This window comes from Alosa sapidissima, chromosome 2 (assembly GCF_018492685.1).
Source record: "Alosa sapidissima isolate fAloSap1 chromosome 2, fAloSap1.pri, whole genome shotgun sequence".
Classification (NCBI taxonomy): domain Eukaryota; kingdom Metazoa; phylum Chordata; class Actinopteri; order Clupeiformes; family Clupeidae; genus Alosa; species Alosa sapidissima.
In genome coordinates, this window is record NC_055958.1 from 6,749,378 (window position 1) to 6,765,442 (window position 16,065).

Here is a 16,065-nt window from a genome sequence, read left to right on the forward strand (position 1 = left end):
GAGAGCGAGAGAGCGAGAGAGCGAACGATCAGGAGAGAGAGAGACAGAACGATCAACAGAGAGACAGAACGAGAGAGAGAGAGTTAGAGAGAGAGTTAGAGGCCCAAGAGCACAAGAGGGCCTTTGTGTGCTGTTGGGAACACAGTGTGGCACAGCAGACAGTGAGGAAAGGGGTAGACCCTGATTCTCCTCTCGTCTTCTCCCTGTCTCTCTGTCTCTAGTCAGCCCGCTGCCAGAGGGGTGCCAGTCCCTTAGCAGTGCCCTACATTTGCATGGCTCTTGTGAAACTGGCCAGGAGCACACAAAGCAAGGGTGCCACAAATCAGACCCTAAGAGCAACAGGAAGGAACACGAGAGAGAGAACGAGTAAAAAGAGAGGGAGAGACTGGGAGAGAGAGAGAAAGCGAGGGAAAGCGATTCCGGAACAGGGTCCTTGTTGTCCTCCGGCGGGGCTGCAGGCTCGGACTCTGTGCACTAACGGCCCCAGGGACTCTGGCCTCTTTACGCACGCTGGGGAGAGTGGGACCTAAGAAGCGCTTACATAACTCTCCAGCGCTGCTGCTGCCGCGGCCCCGGCCCGGCTTTTATGGCCCTGTCTGTCAATCATTTCCCCACATACTTCTCCCAGTGCTGCCTGAAGCTGCGCCTCTTAACTGCACCGACCCACCTCAGAGGAATCTGGTTGCAGTGTCCTTGACCAGTGCAAATGTGGACACCCTCAGCACATCTGCGGTGGAGAAGAGGGCAGAACGGACTGTTCTGCCCTGAGAGAGCAGGAGAGTGAGAGGTGTCATCTGGAAAAGAGAGTAGTCTGTGTTTGTTCTGGGATGTTGAGTTTTATGAGGGAACTTCCTCTTTTTGGATGTCCTTTTTTTATCAAGGTCCTCATTGTGAAAGTGCCGCAGTCAGACAGAGAAATCTATCTGATCGTACAATAAGGAAGGTCATTATTGCAAACTTTACTAAGTTCAAACGGCTTACCCCCCTAGTAGTAGCTGGCTTGGTTTGGCTCATTAAATACGCTATTCAGACAGGGGTTTAGATTGCTGCTTTTTAAAACGCTAAATGCATTGTTTTAATAAAAAACGTGAATGATGTACTTTTCCATGTGGAGTTCAACTTTTTTCAATTCGAAGCGCTCAGGACGCCTCTGCAAAAACGCGAGATGCAGAAAATGCAATGCTCTTAAAATGCATTGTGCTTAAAGGAGAATTCCGGTGTGATATTGACCTAAAGTGTATCGAAACATGATACCGAGTGTGAACGTATGTCTCATAGCCCATCTCGGCTTGTCCCCTGCACTCCCAAAATCTGGCGCTAGTTAGCCGATGCTACCAACATCTTTTTCAATAGTGGTGCTTCGGCATCGGGCTAGCCATGCAAATAAATCACTGTTTTACACCCATTTACGAGGCTCAATGTATCTCCACACTTCATTGGTAGACTTCCGAGGGCCCTGACATTTAAAACGAGACATTGAGAACTTTGAAAAAGCACTGGTAGTTTACTTACAAGACGATTTATACAGACAGTATCTTCACAAAGTTTAGGGTTTGCAGCCATCTTGAATTTAGTCACGATAAGTCGAGCAACGAGAAGAATGAACAGCTATGATAAGGGATCAGATTCCACAAATAATTCAGTGGAAATGCAATGGATTCCAGTTGCTGCTACTGGAAGAAACTGGAATCCATGCATTTCCACTGAATTATTTTTGGAATCTGATCCCTTATCATACCTGTTCATTCTTACTCCTTGCTCGACTTATCGTGACCTAAATTCAAGATGGCTGCAAACGTTAAACTTCGTGAAGATACTGTCTGTATAAATCGTCTTGTAAGTAAACTACCAGTGCTTTTTCAAAGTTCTCAATGTCTCATTTTAAATGTCAGGGCCCTAGGAAGTCTACCAATGAAGTGTGGAGATACATTGAGCCTCGTAAATGGGTGTAAAACAGTGATTTATTTGCATGGCTAGCCCGATGCCAAAGCACCACTACTGAAAAAGTTGTTGGTAGCATCGGCTAACTAGCGCCAGAGATTTTGGAGTGCAGGGGACAAGTCGAGATGGGCTATGAACATACGCTTCACACTCGGTATCATGTTTCAATACACTTTAGGTCAATATCACACCGGAATTCTCCTTTAAGCAGCGTGGTAAACGCTCACTGCCAAATACAAAAACACAACAGTGTCCTGTCTGATGGCACCCTACGCCCAAATGAATGAAAAATGTTAATTTGCTTACCAGTCAGAGTGGTAAAAATAACACTGAACAAAGAGGCCCATTTTCTCATTTGCTTATGGTCCAAAAATGATTTGTGGAATGCCTCTGAAGTTCACGTAGATGATTCAGATCACTTTGAGGAGAGAAGCACGTTCTCACATGAATGCGTGCATACCTCAGTGTGTCTCGTCCTGCTGATCATCAACGCAGAAGTGCAAATACAGAAATGATCTGCGTCTGATTTGTGAATATATTTGATGTCAGTATATTTAGATTTGGCTAAAGTTGCAACGTGCTGAGGCAGTTGTAGGATTATGCATCAATGTTGGCTTTGTTGGACAAAAGAGCACAGAGAAGTCTTAAATATCAAAGTTCTCAGAGAGCTTCAGATCCCCCCCCCCCCCCCCCACACACACACACACGCACACACACAGAAACTCGCACATACACTCGCACACACATTCGCGCACACACACACACACACACATACGCACACACTCGCGCGCACACACACACACACTCACACTCACACTCACACTGTCCCAGCCCTGGTGACATTTCACAAGCGGCTGGATGAGTGAGGCCGCACGGCTCTCCCATAGAGTCATGTTGACTTCTTATGTAAGCGCCCTGTTTTCCCCTCCCTTCCAGCGCTCCCTCAGGCATCTTCTGGTCAGCGCCGTGCTAGTGTGTCCCTCTTCCCTTGTAGGAAAGAGAAAGAAGAGAAGGGGAGAGCAGCGTTTTATTCTTTCCTAAAGAAGACTGAAGACTTTCAGTTCCTTTTTTGTCACCATCACCTCTCTCTCTTTCTCTCTCTCTGTCTCTGTCTGTCTCTCTCTTTCTCTCTCTCTCGCTCTCTCTCTCTCTCTCTCTCTGTTGATCTTGCTGACTCAGTCGGCTCATGTGACTGCAGGAAAAGTCTGCAGAAAGAGTGATAAATTCCTGGGCCGTGTAGGCCTAATGTGCCATGTCATATCACACTAAAATGCATTTCAGAGGAGACGAAGTGCAGTCCTTCTCCCCCCCTCCATATCTACATGACATTCATCCTCCTGCCTTTGTGTGTGTGTGTGTGTGTGTGTGTGTGTGTGTGTCCCAGCGCCTTGTAAGGCTGTGGAACGGGGGATAAAAATACGAGTGGCTGCCACCCCTCCCATCCCCAGTCTAGTGTACTGCATGTACAGTGCTCCTCTATGATCTGACACCTTTAAGTTTCATGCAGCATTAATCATCTTTGCTGCTAAATTTATCAAGGATGCCGTTTCAAGAGCTGAATATTTTGTGTGTGTGTTTTTGTGAATATTTCTCAGACATCTGTTTCTGCTGACACAGCCCCCTGAGAGTTGTCTTTTCATCTCTCTCTCTCTCTCTCTCTCTCTCTCTCTCTCCTCTCTCTCTCTCTCTCTCTCTCTCTCTCTCTCTCTCTCTCTCTCTCATTTCTGAAGGTCGTTTCCGGCAGATTGAGGTGCTGACCACTGTGGCCAACGCCTTCTCGTCGCTCTACTCGCAGGTGTCCGGTCTACCCGTGCAGAAGATCGGCAGCATCGGCGCCAGCGTCAGCCTCGGTGGCGAGGCAGAGGGTGAGGCCAAGGAGCTACCGCCCATCCCTCGCGCCCGCGCTCACTCCCACTCCACGCTCAACGCCGTCAAGATCCTCAAGAAGAGCCTGACTCGCCACAACCTGCACACCCCCACCGGTTCGCCCGAGGGGGGCGCGAGCGCGATGGCGGCGGCGCCAACGAACTCTGACCCCGGAAACCCCCCCGGGGATCGGGATCGGCTCAAGCGTTTCGGCGGAGGAGCACGCGAGACTCGCCGAGGTGAAGCCGCAGAAGGCGTTCAGGAAGAAGGACTCGCCCTCGCTGGCCACTGTGGCCGAGGAAGTCGGACAGGGGAGCAGCGAGAGCAACGGGGACGCCCCAGACGCGCCTGTTTCAGAGAGCCGAGGGGACCAACCCCAGCCCAACACCCAGGCAGAGGGCCCTGTGCTGGGAATGGAGACCCCGGTACTGGTCAGCATCAGTGGGGTCTCGGAGGAGAGTGACGGTAATGGACTGACCGGGGTCAACGCGAAGGAACTGGGTAGTGACCTCCAGAGGGCCATCACCTCCACGCCAGACAAAGAGCCGTCCAACCTGCTGCCCAACCCGCTCCTCGACCATCTCCGCACCTCCCCCCAGGCCCGCGAGTCTTTCGAGATGGACGAGGTAGAGAACCACTCCAAGCCTGTTTTTGTTTGGCCTGTTCCTCCACATAGAACTGGTCACTGGGTTAACGCTGAAGGCTGTAGATACCACCCACACCGGATGGAGAGAGAGAGGGGGGAGAGAGAGAGAGGGAGAGAGAGGGGCTGTTCCCATACTCCCACATCCCATAGTACTCCCACAGTATCGCTGTAGTTACAGCTTTGTGAGAAAGCCGCCGGTCGTGACATGAAGCTAAAAATAAGAGAAGCACGGGAACTTGTTTGTCCCTAGAGAATAGGCAAGAGTGACTGTGGTTTTGTTTTGCTAATGCACTGCGGTACGTGCCTCGGTTATTTCGTGTTGCAGAGGACAGCTTAATTATTGAGTTGGACTAAATATTTTCACAATTGCTTTTATGTTGCACAGCTTAGATGAGAGAACACGCTCACTTAAGATTCAGACTTTACCTTATAGATTAGTATAACCACATTTGTGTTGAACAAGATAGTTGAGCAGTTATTTGTGGTTGCTTTACAATTGTGGTTGCTTTACAAACATTACAACTTTTGACATTGGAACATTTGATTTGTTCCCAGAAATTCGTTTTTTATGTTTTCAATCAGAAACTTCTGTTGTTGTAAAGTTTGAAATGTTCTGTATTTTGAAAGCTGAGCAAGTCTAATGTGTGTGTGTGTGTGTGTGTGTGTGTGTGTGTGTGGTGTGGTGTGTGCGTGTGCGTGTGTGTTTGCAGCTGCAGGAAGACGAGCCTGGCACCCGAAGCACATCTCGAGCCGGCAGTGGTGAGTTTGTCCTGCAGTGAAACCTGCTCATCCGCACAAATGTAAAACACTACACCTAATGCCAGGAATGCTGTCTGTCTCTTACCCTGTCTGCTGGTAGGATTCTCAAAGGGGCCTTCATCCAGTATCAGCCATCTATTATTAGGCGTTTCAGGGTAAATAAGGCTGGAATATATTCCTGATGTTGCCGCAATTACGTAAAGCAACAGTGCTTTTGCTCTTCTGACAAACAAATTTTATAAACAGTTTTATCTAAGCTAATTCACTTCTTATGACATTTTCCAAAACAGTGAGGCCCCAAGCCTTTGATTATTTCAGTGAAAGCAGATATTCACAGACTATTCTTGATTGTGGGATTGAGTTAAGCCTGATACTCTTAATGCAGAACATTTGCTACTAAGAATACAGGTCACGACAATCTAATTTGCGTGACCAGTTAAAAGTTCACTTTTTTTTCTTAGGGACAAAACAACTTTGGTAAAAGCATTACTCTTCAAAGTGCATCAGCTGAAAACTATTCCATTAGGCCCCCTTAGTGCCCTTGCCCCCACGACTGAGCTCTGGTCTCCAGAACTGATCCAAGTCTGCCCCCTTGTGGCAGTTGTGTGTACTGATCAGTAGCGCTGCAGAGTAGCAGTCACCAGTGACTATTCAACATCAGTGTTTTTCCTCACCATTCTCCTTTCAAATGTGTCTACTGCAGAACATAATGAGAGTTCAATAGCACCTTATTTTAGGTGTGTTTGAGCCATACCATAACTTCCCTAAAGTAGTCCTGTAGCTATCTCCGTTTTGATTGAGAGGCCTTCATTAGTCAGTAAATATCTTAGTCCTTTGAATCTCGTTTGCAAGCTTTGTATTTTGTCACACCATGAGTCTGTTGAATTGCCTCTTGATTTTGGTGTTCTGCTGATTTATTTATCTGATCTATTCTGGGTGTCTTATGTTTGTGTCTGTTTCCGGCTGTGTCCGCAGAGCTGCTGAGGACTGCCAGCCAGCAGTCAGACAGCAGTGGATTCGCTGAAGACCCCTGCGCTGATTGCTCAATTAATTATCTGAAGGTAATTAACTCGCTTTGACCTTCCCGCAGGTTCTGAGTGCAAGTTGAAGGATCAGAGCCATTGGGAATGCTGAGACAGAACTAGCAGATTACACTGTCATATCTAATGGGTGCTTTGTGTGATATGGTAAAGGCTTGTCTGACGCCTAAGTTTAAAAAGTTCTAGTGATTTTTACATGTTTTGGTCTCTCAATGGCAAATATTTACTAGAAAGAAAGATTAATGAGCTTAAGTTGTCTAGCTTGTTTCTCATCACCATGGTGTCCTTTGCTGTCAGATTCAGGAGAGTTCGGACAGCTGCGACAGTGAGACCACAGTGACTTCCCACGCGGGCGACTCCACGACCCCTCTCAGCACTGACATGGCCGCCCTCGATCCGGACGCCCAGGCCGTCCTAGAGACACACAGTGAGGAGGAGGAGGAGGAGGAGGGCAAGAAGAAGGTGCCTGTGTACAACTCCCACCATTTCTCTAGATCGGCTGACGCTATAGCCGCGCAGCCGGCCAGCTCTGCAGACGAGCCTGGTATGACCACTACAGGGTCCACTGCAGAAGCCTCACCTCAGACAGAGGCTGGGGTGTCGTTAGAACTCTCCCCACCCATGGAGGCTCCTGCGTCTTCTCTCAGAAGTTCTCCGGAAGGCTCCAAGCACAGCGCGTCTGACCTGGTCCGCACTGCCCTGCACCGGGCACAGGAGCGCTCCCCTTTGACGAGGGAAGACCAGTCGAGTCAGGCAGTGCCAACAACATCTGTCCGGGCCCAAGGGGTGCATAAGACCCGTCTGGGGCGTATGCAGCGGTCCAGCTCGCTGCCCACCTCTCTGCTCAGTCCGTCCCGCGTGGTCTCCTCCATGCACGTCCAGCTGGGCCACGGGTCAGTGCGGCTCTGCACCCCACCCACCTTCTCCTACCGCTACACCCCCGACTCGGACACAGTGCTGGAGGTGGGCTCCATCAAAGAGGAGGGCAACAACAAGGAAGAGGAGGAGGACGAGGGTGAGGAAGGGCAACCCAGCTGCCGGACCACCCTCATCATCAAATCGCAGACGGCTGCACCGACAACGGACAAGCCGTTCTCGCAGATCGTCCCTGCGTACCCGTCGTTGGCGCTGCCTGGCCACCTGAACCTGTCCAACAGCTCGCTCCACAGCGGGCCCCTGCACGATTGGCCCCAGCAGCGGACGCTCGGCAAGGCCGGCGGCTGGAGTAGCGTGCCCAACCTCGCGCTGGGCCAGCAGCATGCCCCCTCGGCCACGCCCCGCCACCAGCATCTGCCCCAACAGCTGCCCCACCAACTGCCCCACTTCCGCTCCCCCTACCCCACAGTGCCCGGCGGCTCTCCCTACAACAGCCTGAACTCGTCCTTCAACGGTGCCTTCCCCCAGACCTCGGGCAGCAGCTACACGCCGTCCCCGACCCCCTTCACGCCGCCGCAGAGCGCCTTCTTCACGCCGCCGCAGAGCGCCTTCTTCACGCCGCCGCAGAGTGCCAGCATGCTCAACAGCGCCCCCTACAGTCCTCTAGCATATGGCGTTTCACCATACAACTCCCCCTACCACGCCCAGCAGCAGCAGCAGCAGCCTGACGGTCGCTACAGCTCCCCACTCCCCCCTCATGGCCCGAGTCCGGTCCCGTCCTACAGCCCCCTGGTCCACCCGCACAGCGCCCCCTACAGTCTGCCATATTGCACGCCGTCGCCTGGTCGCCTCGGTCAGCCCTACAACCCGCAGTACTCGGGGCCTCCCTGCTTCCCCTTCCCCCACGAGCCAGCGGCCCCGCCAGTCCTGTCCACCACGGAGATGCAGCTCCGCAGGGTCCTGCACGAGATCCGGGGGACCGTGCAGAGCCTGGCCCGGGTGAGTACTGGCCACAGACACACACACGCACGTACGCACCCCCGCACACGTGTGTACACACACATACACATACACATACACACACACACACACACACACACACATATTCACACACACACACGCCCTCACACACCAACTCTTCCAGTCCTCAGAATGCAACAGGGGTGATCAAGTGAGATTAAGTTGGACAGTACAAGTGACCATTTTGCATGCTTTTCCATGATGGGCTAGTAGTAGTAGAAGCCCTTTGTCCCTTCCAGGAAATGATAATTTATGACTTTGATATTGATACCTGCTCCAAAGCCATCCATATCCAACCACTACTGAGTCATGCATGTTTGTTCTGCCTCCCTGGGCAAATACAGCGGGAAAAAGGGCAGTAGAGGTTCTCGCTTTCTTGTGGTCGATCCTCCCTGAGAATAAACAGATACAGATCACACAATACATCAACACACACACACACACACACATACATGGTCACATGCACGCAAACACACATTTGCATAAAAGTGATTACATGAGCTGGTTGTGGTTAAGCTTGAGTGGAGGCATGCCTGTCTTGCCTAACAGACTCTGTGTGGTGTTTTTTTTTGTTTTGTTTTTTTGGCAGGGCTCTACCCCGTGTCCTGACGACATTCCTGCTGATGCCTTCAGTCCACAGAGGTCCATTCAAACGCTCTATGAGGTAAGCCTTTCCCCTTTGAGGAAGAGGAGATTTGATTCTATAAGGCCCCCTGGGCTGTTGCGGGGCCCTCTAGTGGAGAGTGGTGTGACTGAGAGCTTGATTCAATTCCCAAGACTATCTATCCTTTTCTCGAAAATCATGAATTTGGTTTGGAGATTATATTTGTGTGTGTGTGTGTGTGCTTTCCCAAACAAGCACGTTATCAGTCTTAATGAGCTTTCTTTCTTTCTTTTTCTCGCTCTCTCTCTCTCTTTCTCCAGGATCTGCAGATGAGGAAGAGGAGTTTGTGTATGTTCCGCACGCAGATGATGGACCTGGAGCTGTCCCTGATGAGGCAGCAGTCTCAGGTCTACCAGCACCTCAGTCAGGAGGATAGGTGCGGACACACACACACACACACACACACACACACACACTACTTTACTTCTTACTCCTCAGGTCTACCAGCACCTCAGTCAGGAGGAGAGGTTAGGACACACACACACACACACACACACACACACACACACACACACACACACACACACACACACACACACTACTTTACTTCTTACTCCTCAGGTCTACCAGCACCTCAGTCAGGAGGAGAGGTTAGGACACACACACACACACACACACACACACACACACACACACACACACACACACACACACACACACACACTACTTTACTTCTTACTCCTCAGGTCTACCAGCACCTCAGTCAGGAGGAGAGGTTAGGACACACACACACACACACACACACACACACACACACACACACACACACACACACACACACACACAACTTTACTTCTTACTCCTCAGGTCTACCAGCACCTCAGTCAGGAGGAGAGGTTAGGACACAGACACATAAACACACAGTTGGCAGATGCTTTTTCAACCATTCAGGATGAATTAGCATTTAAGTGAAGTGCTCTCCAAAGCACTTCTCTTCAAGCTAGTGGTGATTGTGTTTATGAGTGGTCACATGTGGACGTACTATTGTGGCCTCCACCATGGGCAGACTGGCCATGTGGCATACCGGGCATTTTCCCGGTGGGCCGACGCACCTTTTGGGCCGATAGAATAGGCTATATATATAATTTAATCATTTTGGCCAACGATCTGCCCAAAGGAAGGACAATCAGCGGCCCACTGGTTACATTTCCATATGTCGACTGATCCAATAACAGCTCACGTCAGGCCCTCCCCTCGCATTTTGGCCCAGAGCCAGGATTTTGTGAGCCATCAGAAGTTAATCGAAGTTGCCTACACGAAATTGCGGCGGATGCCGGTAGTGACAATAGTGCAAAAGTAACAAAAAATACAATATTGCAAGTAGGCTAGCATATGTCAGCAACATGTTGAAGTTCGTTGAGTTTGAACGAGGATGTAAGCAAGCATACAGAGGGACAGTGAGCAGGTGGTGGAGCCTTGCGGCTACATGATAAGAACTCAGTGGTGGAGCAGGTAGGCTATGTGTGACATGCCATGCTGACGATGATGATTATGATCACTTATTAATTGCAATAATGTAATGATGTGGTTATGATAACGTAAGGCCGTGCTGTGATTATAATAACAAACAGCGTAACTTAAATGTTCTAAATGAATGATTTGCAACCCCGGACAGCAAAGAGTGTCAAATCGATGTTAATTGTTGGTCAGATTGATCAGTTTCCGTCAGACGCCCAAAATTCAACATCGATGGCATGAGTGGTGGTTGGTCTCTCAAAGTAGAGCGTCGAAAGGGTTCTATCTTGGAAGGGTTAATTATCATGGTAAAGATGGGCTAAAAGACTAGACTGACGGAAATGTAGGCTACAAAACATCGTCATATTCATGCACAAGCCAACTAATATACGGTAACCTATACGATAGGCTACTGGAAGACATTAAAGATAATTAGTTAATGCAGCTATAATGTTCCAAAATGTACCAGCAATGTAGTATAGCCTACAGGAATGAAATATTTCCAGCAACAGCCCTATTTATTTTGTATTGTTTCAGTTGTCTTACAGTGATTTAACGTCTACTGCAATCTAGGTAATTTAGCTCTTTACACATAGGCAAATTCAGTAACTGTTTGGTGCTGCTGTCAGTTGAGCATTGTATAGTTTAAATGTAGCCTATTGAATAATTTGAAATGATACTTCAATTCAAGCAGAAACTCTTCTTTAATAATTGCTTGTATAGCCTAGGCTACTTGAATATGGAGATCATGTACTCCATGGCTACCTCTGATCAGTGAGAGTGATAGCCAATGAGGCCTATTACTTTCAGTGCTCCATGACAGTTGAAAATATATGCATATTTAAGGGTAATGCAAAGATTTTGTATTTAATTAGGTGTGCCCGACCGATTTGAGGGCCGCTTGGGCCAAATATGCCAGGGCCGATTTTTGGTCCCAGTCCGCCCCTGGCCTCCACATAGCCGCCGACATAAGTGCGGCGACACTTTTGGTGACTTGCCTACGTACACCAACAACAAAATGTTCAGCTGACAAGCATTTGATCAACAATGGATTTTACTAAGCGGTGCCAACAAAAATAGAACTAAATCATAATCCGCAAGGTGACCGCGATCAGCGCATTGGAAACAATGGAATCTAATGTACTCGAACATGGGAAGTGAAATACGCTGCACTCATGTTTGTGCCTACAGTATATGTGCATGAGGCCCTAAGGGCTTGCTGACACCCAATAGATCACATGTCACTGTTTACATTTGATTTGGCTTCATTATGTTTGTACACCCCACCACAAGAGGGAACTAGCTCATTTTACAAAAACCAGTGTAGCCCACGTGTCATTTCTCTGCTATTTGTCCAGTGGTTATGACGCCTTGTTTTAATGTCAGTTGTTTGGACAGAGTTTAATGGCTTTCTGTGTAACCTGAAGAATAAATGAAACCGCCATGTTTATTCTTTTGAGCTGTAATAAAGGGATCTCGTGAAATTGTAAAGATGTATGCAGATGTAGTGTATAGAACAGTTAGACTCAGTGTCAGCAACATTTGGAGTGATGATGCTTTCATTACCTCCAAATTGAATTTAGACCTGATCAATACCCAATAAAGCCCCTCCACCCTCTCTGTTTCCTGAAATATTGCAGTAGTATAATGACTCAGTATTCCTAATGATCCACTTCATCTCCTCACTACCTTTTCCACCCCCCCTCCCTTTCTCTCTCTCCCAGTTAGGTGGCTTTATTGTCATGGCTATAGTTTTCATCAGTATACTTTGGCAACAGTGTATGCAACCATAGTAAGATAAATGAACTAAATAGACAATAACACACACACTCTCTCTCTCTCTCTCTCTCTCTCTCTCTCTCTCTCTCTCTCTCTCTCTCTCTCTCTCTCTCTCTCTTTCTTTCTTTCTTTCTTTCTTTCTTTCTTTCTTTCTTTCTTTCTTTCTTTCTTTCTTTCTTTCTTTCTTTCTTTCTTTCTTTCTTTCTTTCTTTCTTTCTTTCTTTCTTTCTTTCTTTCTTTCTCTCTCTCTCTATCGCTCTCTCCCTCTCTCTCTCCATCAGGATGGAGGCGGAACAGCTGCAGTGTCTGCGTGGTTCAGTCAGGCAGGAGCTGCAGGAGTTGGAGCTGCAGGTGGAGGATCGGCTCCTGGCGCTGAACGAGCAGCTCCGCGCCGCTCAGCATCGTGGCCTCTACTGCCACCCTATGGTCAGTGGCTGCTACTACACCATTTTCATATCACAGAAATAGAGCGTAAAACTCAATGTTCTGTGAATAATTAGCATCAGGAGTTGGGTCACTGAGGGATATCCACATGTGTGGTCATAGTTTACATTTTCCTCACAGTTGAAACTTCTGTCTTGCATTAAGCTGTTTGATATTAACCTATTTGTCGGTGAAAAAACATTTCATAATGCAATCAGTTGAATTATTTATGTACCTCAAGGTTTTCTTTTGTTAGTTAATTGGAAATGTAAATCCCTGTGTGATGGACACTGATACAACTGTCCATATGTAGTCCCAAACCTCACGCTTCAGTGGACTTTGTTTTATTCTGCCAAGATTAGGCTGGCGTTCATATTGTAGGTCTGGCACACGGCTGTTGTAAGCCGCCGTAACCCTGGTTTGTTGGTACCCTTGTAATGAGTGATTCTTACACACAGGCCATGCACAGAGGTCACAGTCTGGACAGCCTGTCCAACGCCTCGGCCCTGGAGCCGGTGAGTGTGCCACTGTCGCCATGGCTCGCATAACAGTGTGTGTGTGTGTGTGTGTGTGAGCACTGCTCGTCTTTCAGGCTCACGTACTGTATCTGGATGTGTGTTTGTGTTTATATAAACGTGCATGTTTGTATTTGTCATTTAACACATTTTCATGGTTGTTTTTATGTATGTGTGTGTGTGTGTGTGTTTTCCCCCTTTTCTCCCCAGGTGTCTGACCTCCTGCGGGAGCAGCTGTACCTGCAGTCGGAGCTGGGGGGCATGAGCCGCGCCACCACCCCCATGTCGGGCCGCTCCTCGGGCACCGTCAGCCCCGTGCGGAGCCACAGGGCCACCTCCGGGCACTCCTCCCCCCAGAGGGGAGCCCTCTACCGGGCCACGGTCAGCCTCACCCCGGCCCCCCCTCCACGGCCAGGTGTGGAGCCCTCAGAGCAGCCTCTGGCTGCCGCGGAGGAGGTGGATGGAGAGGGGAGGACGGAGATGCGCTCGCTAGCGGTGGAGCAGGGGAGTCAGGCAGCTATTAACCCCCATCTGCTGCAGGAGAGAGGGAAAGAAGGGGTAGCAGCAGCAGGAGGAGGAGGAGGAGGAGGAGGAGGAGCTGAAAGAGGAGCCGATAACCCACACCTGCAACAGCTGATCAAAGAGGTGAGTGACTAGCCTGAGGGGAAGTCCACTCTGCTGAGTCGTGTTAACGCTGCCCTGCATGCATGGCTAACGCAGAGCTCTCCCCAGATGAGAGTGCAGCTGTGAGGATGAGGCTAGAATGCAGAGGCTGTCTGTGGAGGAGCCTTTAATCTGCTATGAACTATTTTTGCAGGGGTTTTAAGCAGTGAATAATTAACTCTTTAATCCCCCAGTCGTGTGCCTAGCTCAACCCTTACTAACACACTACTAAATACATGCTCTTAACAACCAACCGTTTTGCTGAATAAGCATACTCATCCAACTAAGAGCTCAGTCATCACAAAAACTAGTGCAGTGCCCGTTCAAACATGGCATTCCTGTAGAAAACCTATAGCCTGATAACATGCCCGCAGGGAAGACAAACCATTTTGTAGAAAGATGCATCGTCATATGAGATTAGCAATGATGTGACTCAGTCTTTGGTAGCATAAGTAACATGACTCTCTGTCTGCCCCTCGTTGTCTAGCTGTGTGGCATTCTGAAACATCGTTAAATTTGGCACCATTAGCCTCAATTTGGGACATTGCAGTCGGAATTGTCGTTTGTTGTTTGTTATTCAAAGTCTCAAGTCCAAAGTATTCTGGGCTATTTGTATAAGTAAGTACTGACACTATACTATAAGTGTCAGTTTATTGCACATCATTTTTATGTCATTTTAAATAGCCACTGCATACCCATGTTTGTCCACAGAATCATTTTATGCAAGCAAACTGCATATAGGGAATCTTTATTGTTGATGTCAGACATGATAATCTTAAAAAACATCTTGAATCTTGACCCGTGCTGTGCCTTGATTCAGTGCTGCCAAAACTCCTTTACCCTCACTTTCTCTGGCCCTGCGGTGTGCTGTGTGACAGGGGGAGTGGCTACAGTAGAGCGGAGAAAGCCAACGTGTGCTTCTTTTACCGGTTTATTAAACAATATATTTTGCATTACTTATCCAAACAACGTCAAACTTAGCACAGCACTTACTCGTGCCTGTAGCAAGACACCTGCCAAGTTTGAAATCGAACGGACGAACGGTTCGACAGATATGCGGTTAACACACACACACACACACACACACACTGATAGACAGACGTTCCTGTAATTTATAGATAGAAAACAAAAGTATAGATACATGTTACTCTTTTGTGGCCCTTGTCACAGTTTCTCCTGTTAGCACAGAAAATTAGCCCAAAACAAGGGGGAAGGCTGCCCTATACTGCACTCCAGTGCACTAGTGCCACTGTCACCAGAGCTATGTATTATGGAAAGCCTTCCTGAAGTGTGTCCTCCAGAGAGGGGTGTTCTGTCTCTTTCCCCTTACTGGTCATCAGAGGAAGGGGTAGACCTGTCCTGAACCTATTTAATATGTCCTTGGCATCGCATGACACACAACAGACACACACACACACACACACACACACACACACACACACACACACACACAGAGAAAAACATTTCCTCTCCTGTCTTCTGACAGATGTAGTGTGATGACAGCTACTAGATCCACTCATGAAAAATCATTTGTCCGCTTAATTTAAGACCTTGGCGAGTTGCACTTGCACCTCTGGAGCTTTTAAAGGAAACTTGGAATTGATCGGCAGAGCCGTCTTTGAGTCCCGGCTTTGTGTGTGTGACTTTGTTTTCTCCCCTCCTGTGAATGATGTCATAGGTTTGGCAGGATTTTGTGCATTTTGAGTGGTGTGTGTGTGTGTGTGTGCGTGTGTGTGTGTGTGTGTGTGTGTGTGTGGATGCCCCAGGAGAACAGTATGTTCCTGGCATTGCCAGCCACTCGTTTTAACTCCACCATGTGTTTATGCCACTTTGCCAGGCCAGGTCCGAGCTAGTCAGGAGAGTCCACGCTTCACAGTCACACACACACAGTCGTTCTGTTCTTCGTTATCTCAATCCACCTTTTCTATTTGTCTTTGACTCTCATTTCCCCCCCCCCCCCCCCCTTCCCTGCCTTATCCCCACATTTCACCTTTCCCCAGATCAAAGACAGCATCGCTGACGAGATCCGGCAGGAGATCCGGCAGGAGATCGTGAGCGAGCTCCTCGCCGCCGTCTCTCCTAGGAGAGCGCTGGCGGTGTCGAGGGAGCAGCCTTGAGCCGAGCGTACGCACACACACACACTGGTGGATTTACAAGAGAGGTAGGTTTGCATGGCTGCAGCACAGCACAGCGCAGTGCGCCGTGCTCTTCAACCCACTTAACATGCCAGCGAGGTTTGCTCTAATAAACCAAGCAATCCCATCTCATTTAGATGTTTTGATTTGCTTGAGTGGGCAGGAAATTGAACACTTATGGACCATTGCAGCATCATCAATGCACAAAAGAAAAGTAGCTTAACTCCAACACCTCCCCTCAGCCCCTGCACCATGGTTGTGTCTAGTTTTACTGGGGCAGCAT

At 48.7% G+C, this 16,065-nt stretch overlaps 1 protein-coding gene and 1 long non-coding RNA gene across 2 annotated transcripts in view; both read left to right on the top strand.

Moving 5' to 3' along the window:
• itprid2 (ITPR interacting domain containing 2) overlaps positions 1 to 16,065 on the top strand; it is a 46,666-nt gene that overhangs the window by 29,032 nt on the left and 1,569 nt on the right. Inside the window, 11 exon segments of the mRNA XM_042067297.1 lie at positions 3,672 to 3,916; positions 3,918 to 4,433; positions 5,164 to 5,212; positions 6,188 to 6,273; positions 6,550 to 8,127; positions 8,738 to 8,812; positions 9,073 to 9,188; positions 12,328 to 12,472; positions 12,928 to 12,984; positions 13,195 to 13,629; positions 15,648 to 15,808. Coding sequence (XP_041923231.1) covers positions 3,672 to 3,916; positions 3,918 to 4,433; positions 5,164 to 5,212; positions 6,188 to 6,273; positions 6,550 to 8,127; positions 8,738 to 8,812; positions 9,073 to 9,188; positions 12,328 to 12,472; positions 12,928 to 12,984; positions 13,195 to 13,629; positions 15,648 to 15,764 — 3,419 coding nt within the window. The 3' untranslated portion in view covers positions 15,765 to 15,808.
• LOC121688274 lies at positions 9,444 to 10,109 on the top strand. Its single transcript, XR_006024542.1, has 2 exons — positions 9,444 to 9,527; positions 9,649 to 10,109. It is a non-coding gene; the product is annotated as an uncharacterized LOC121688274 (long non-coding RNA).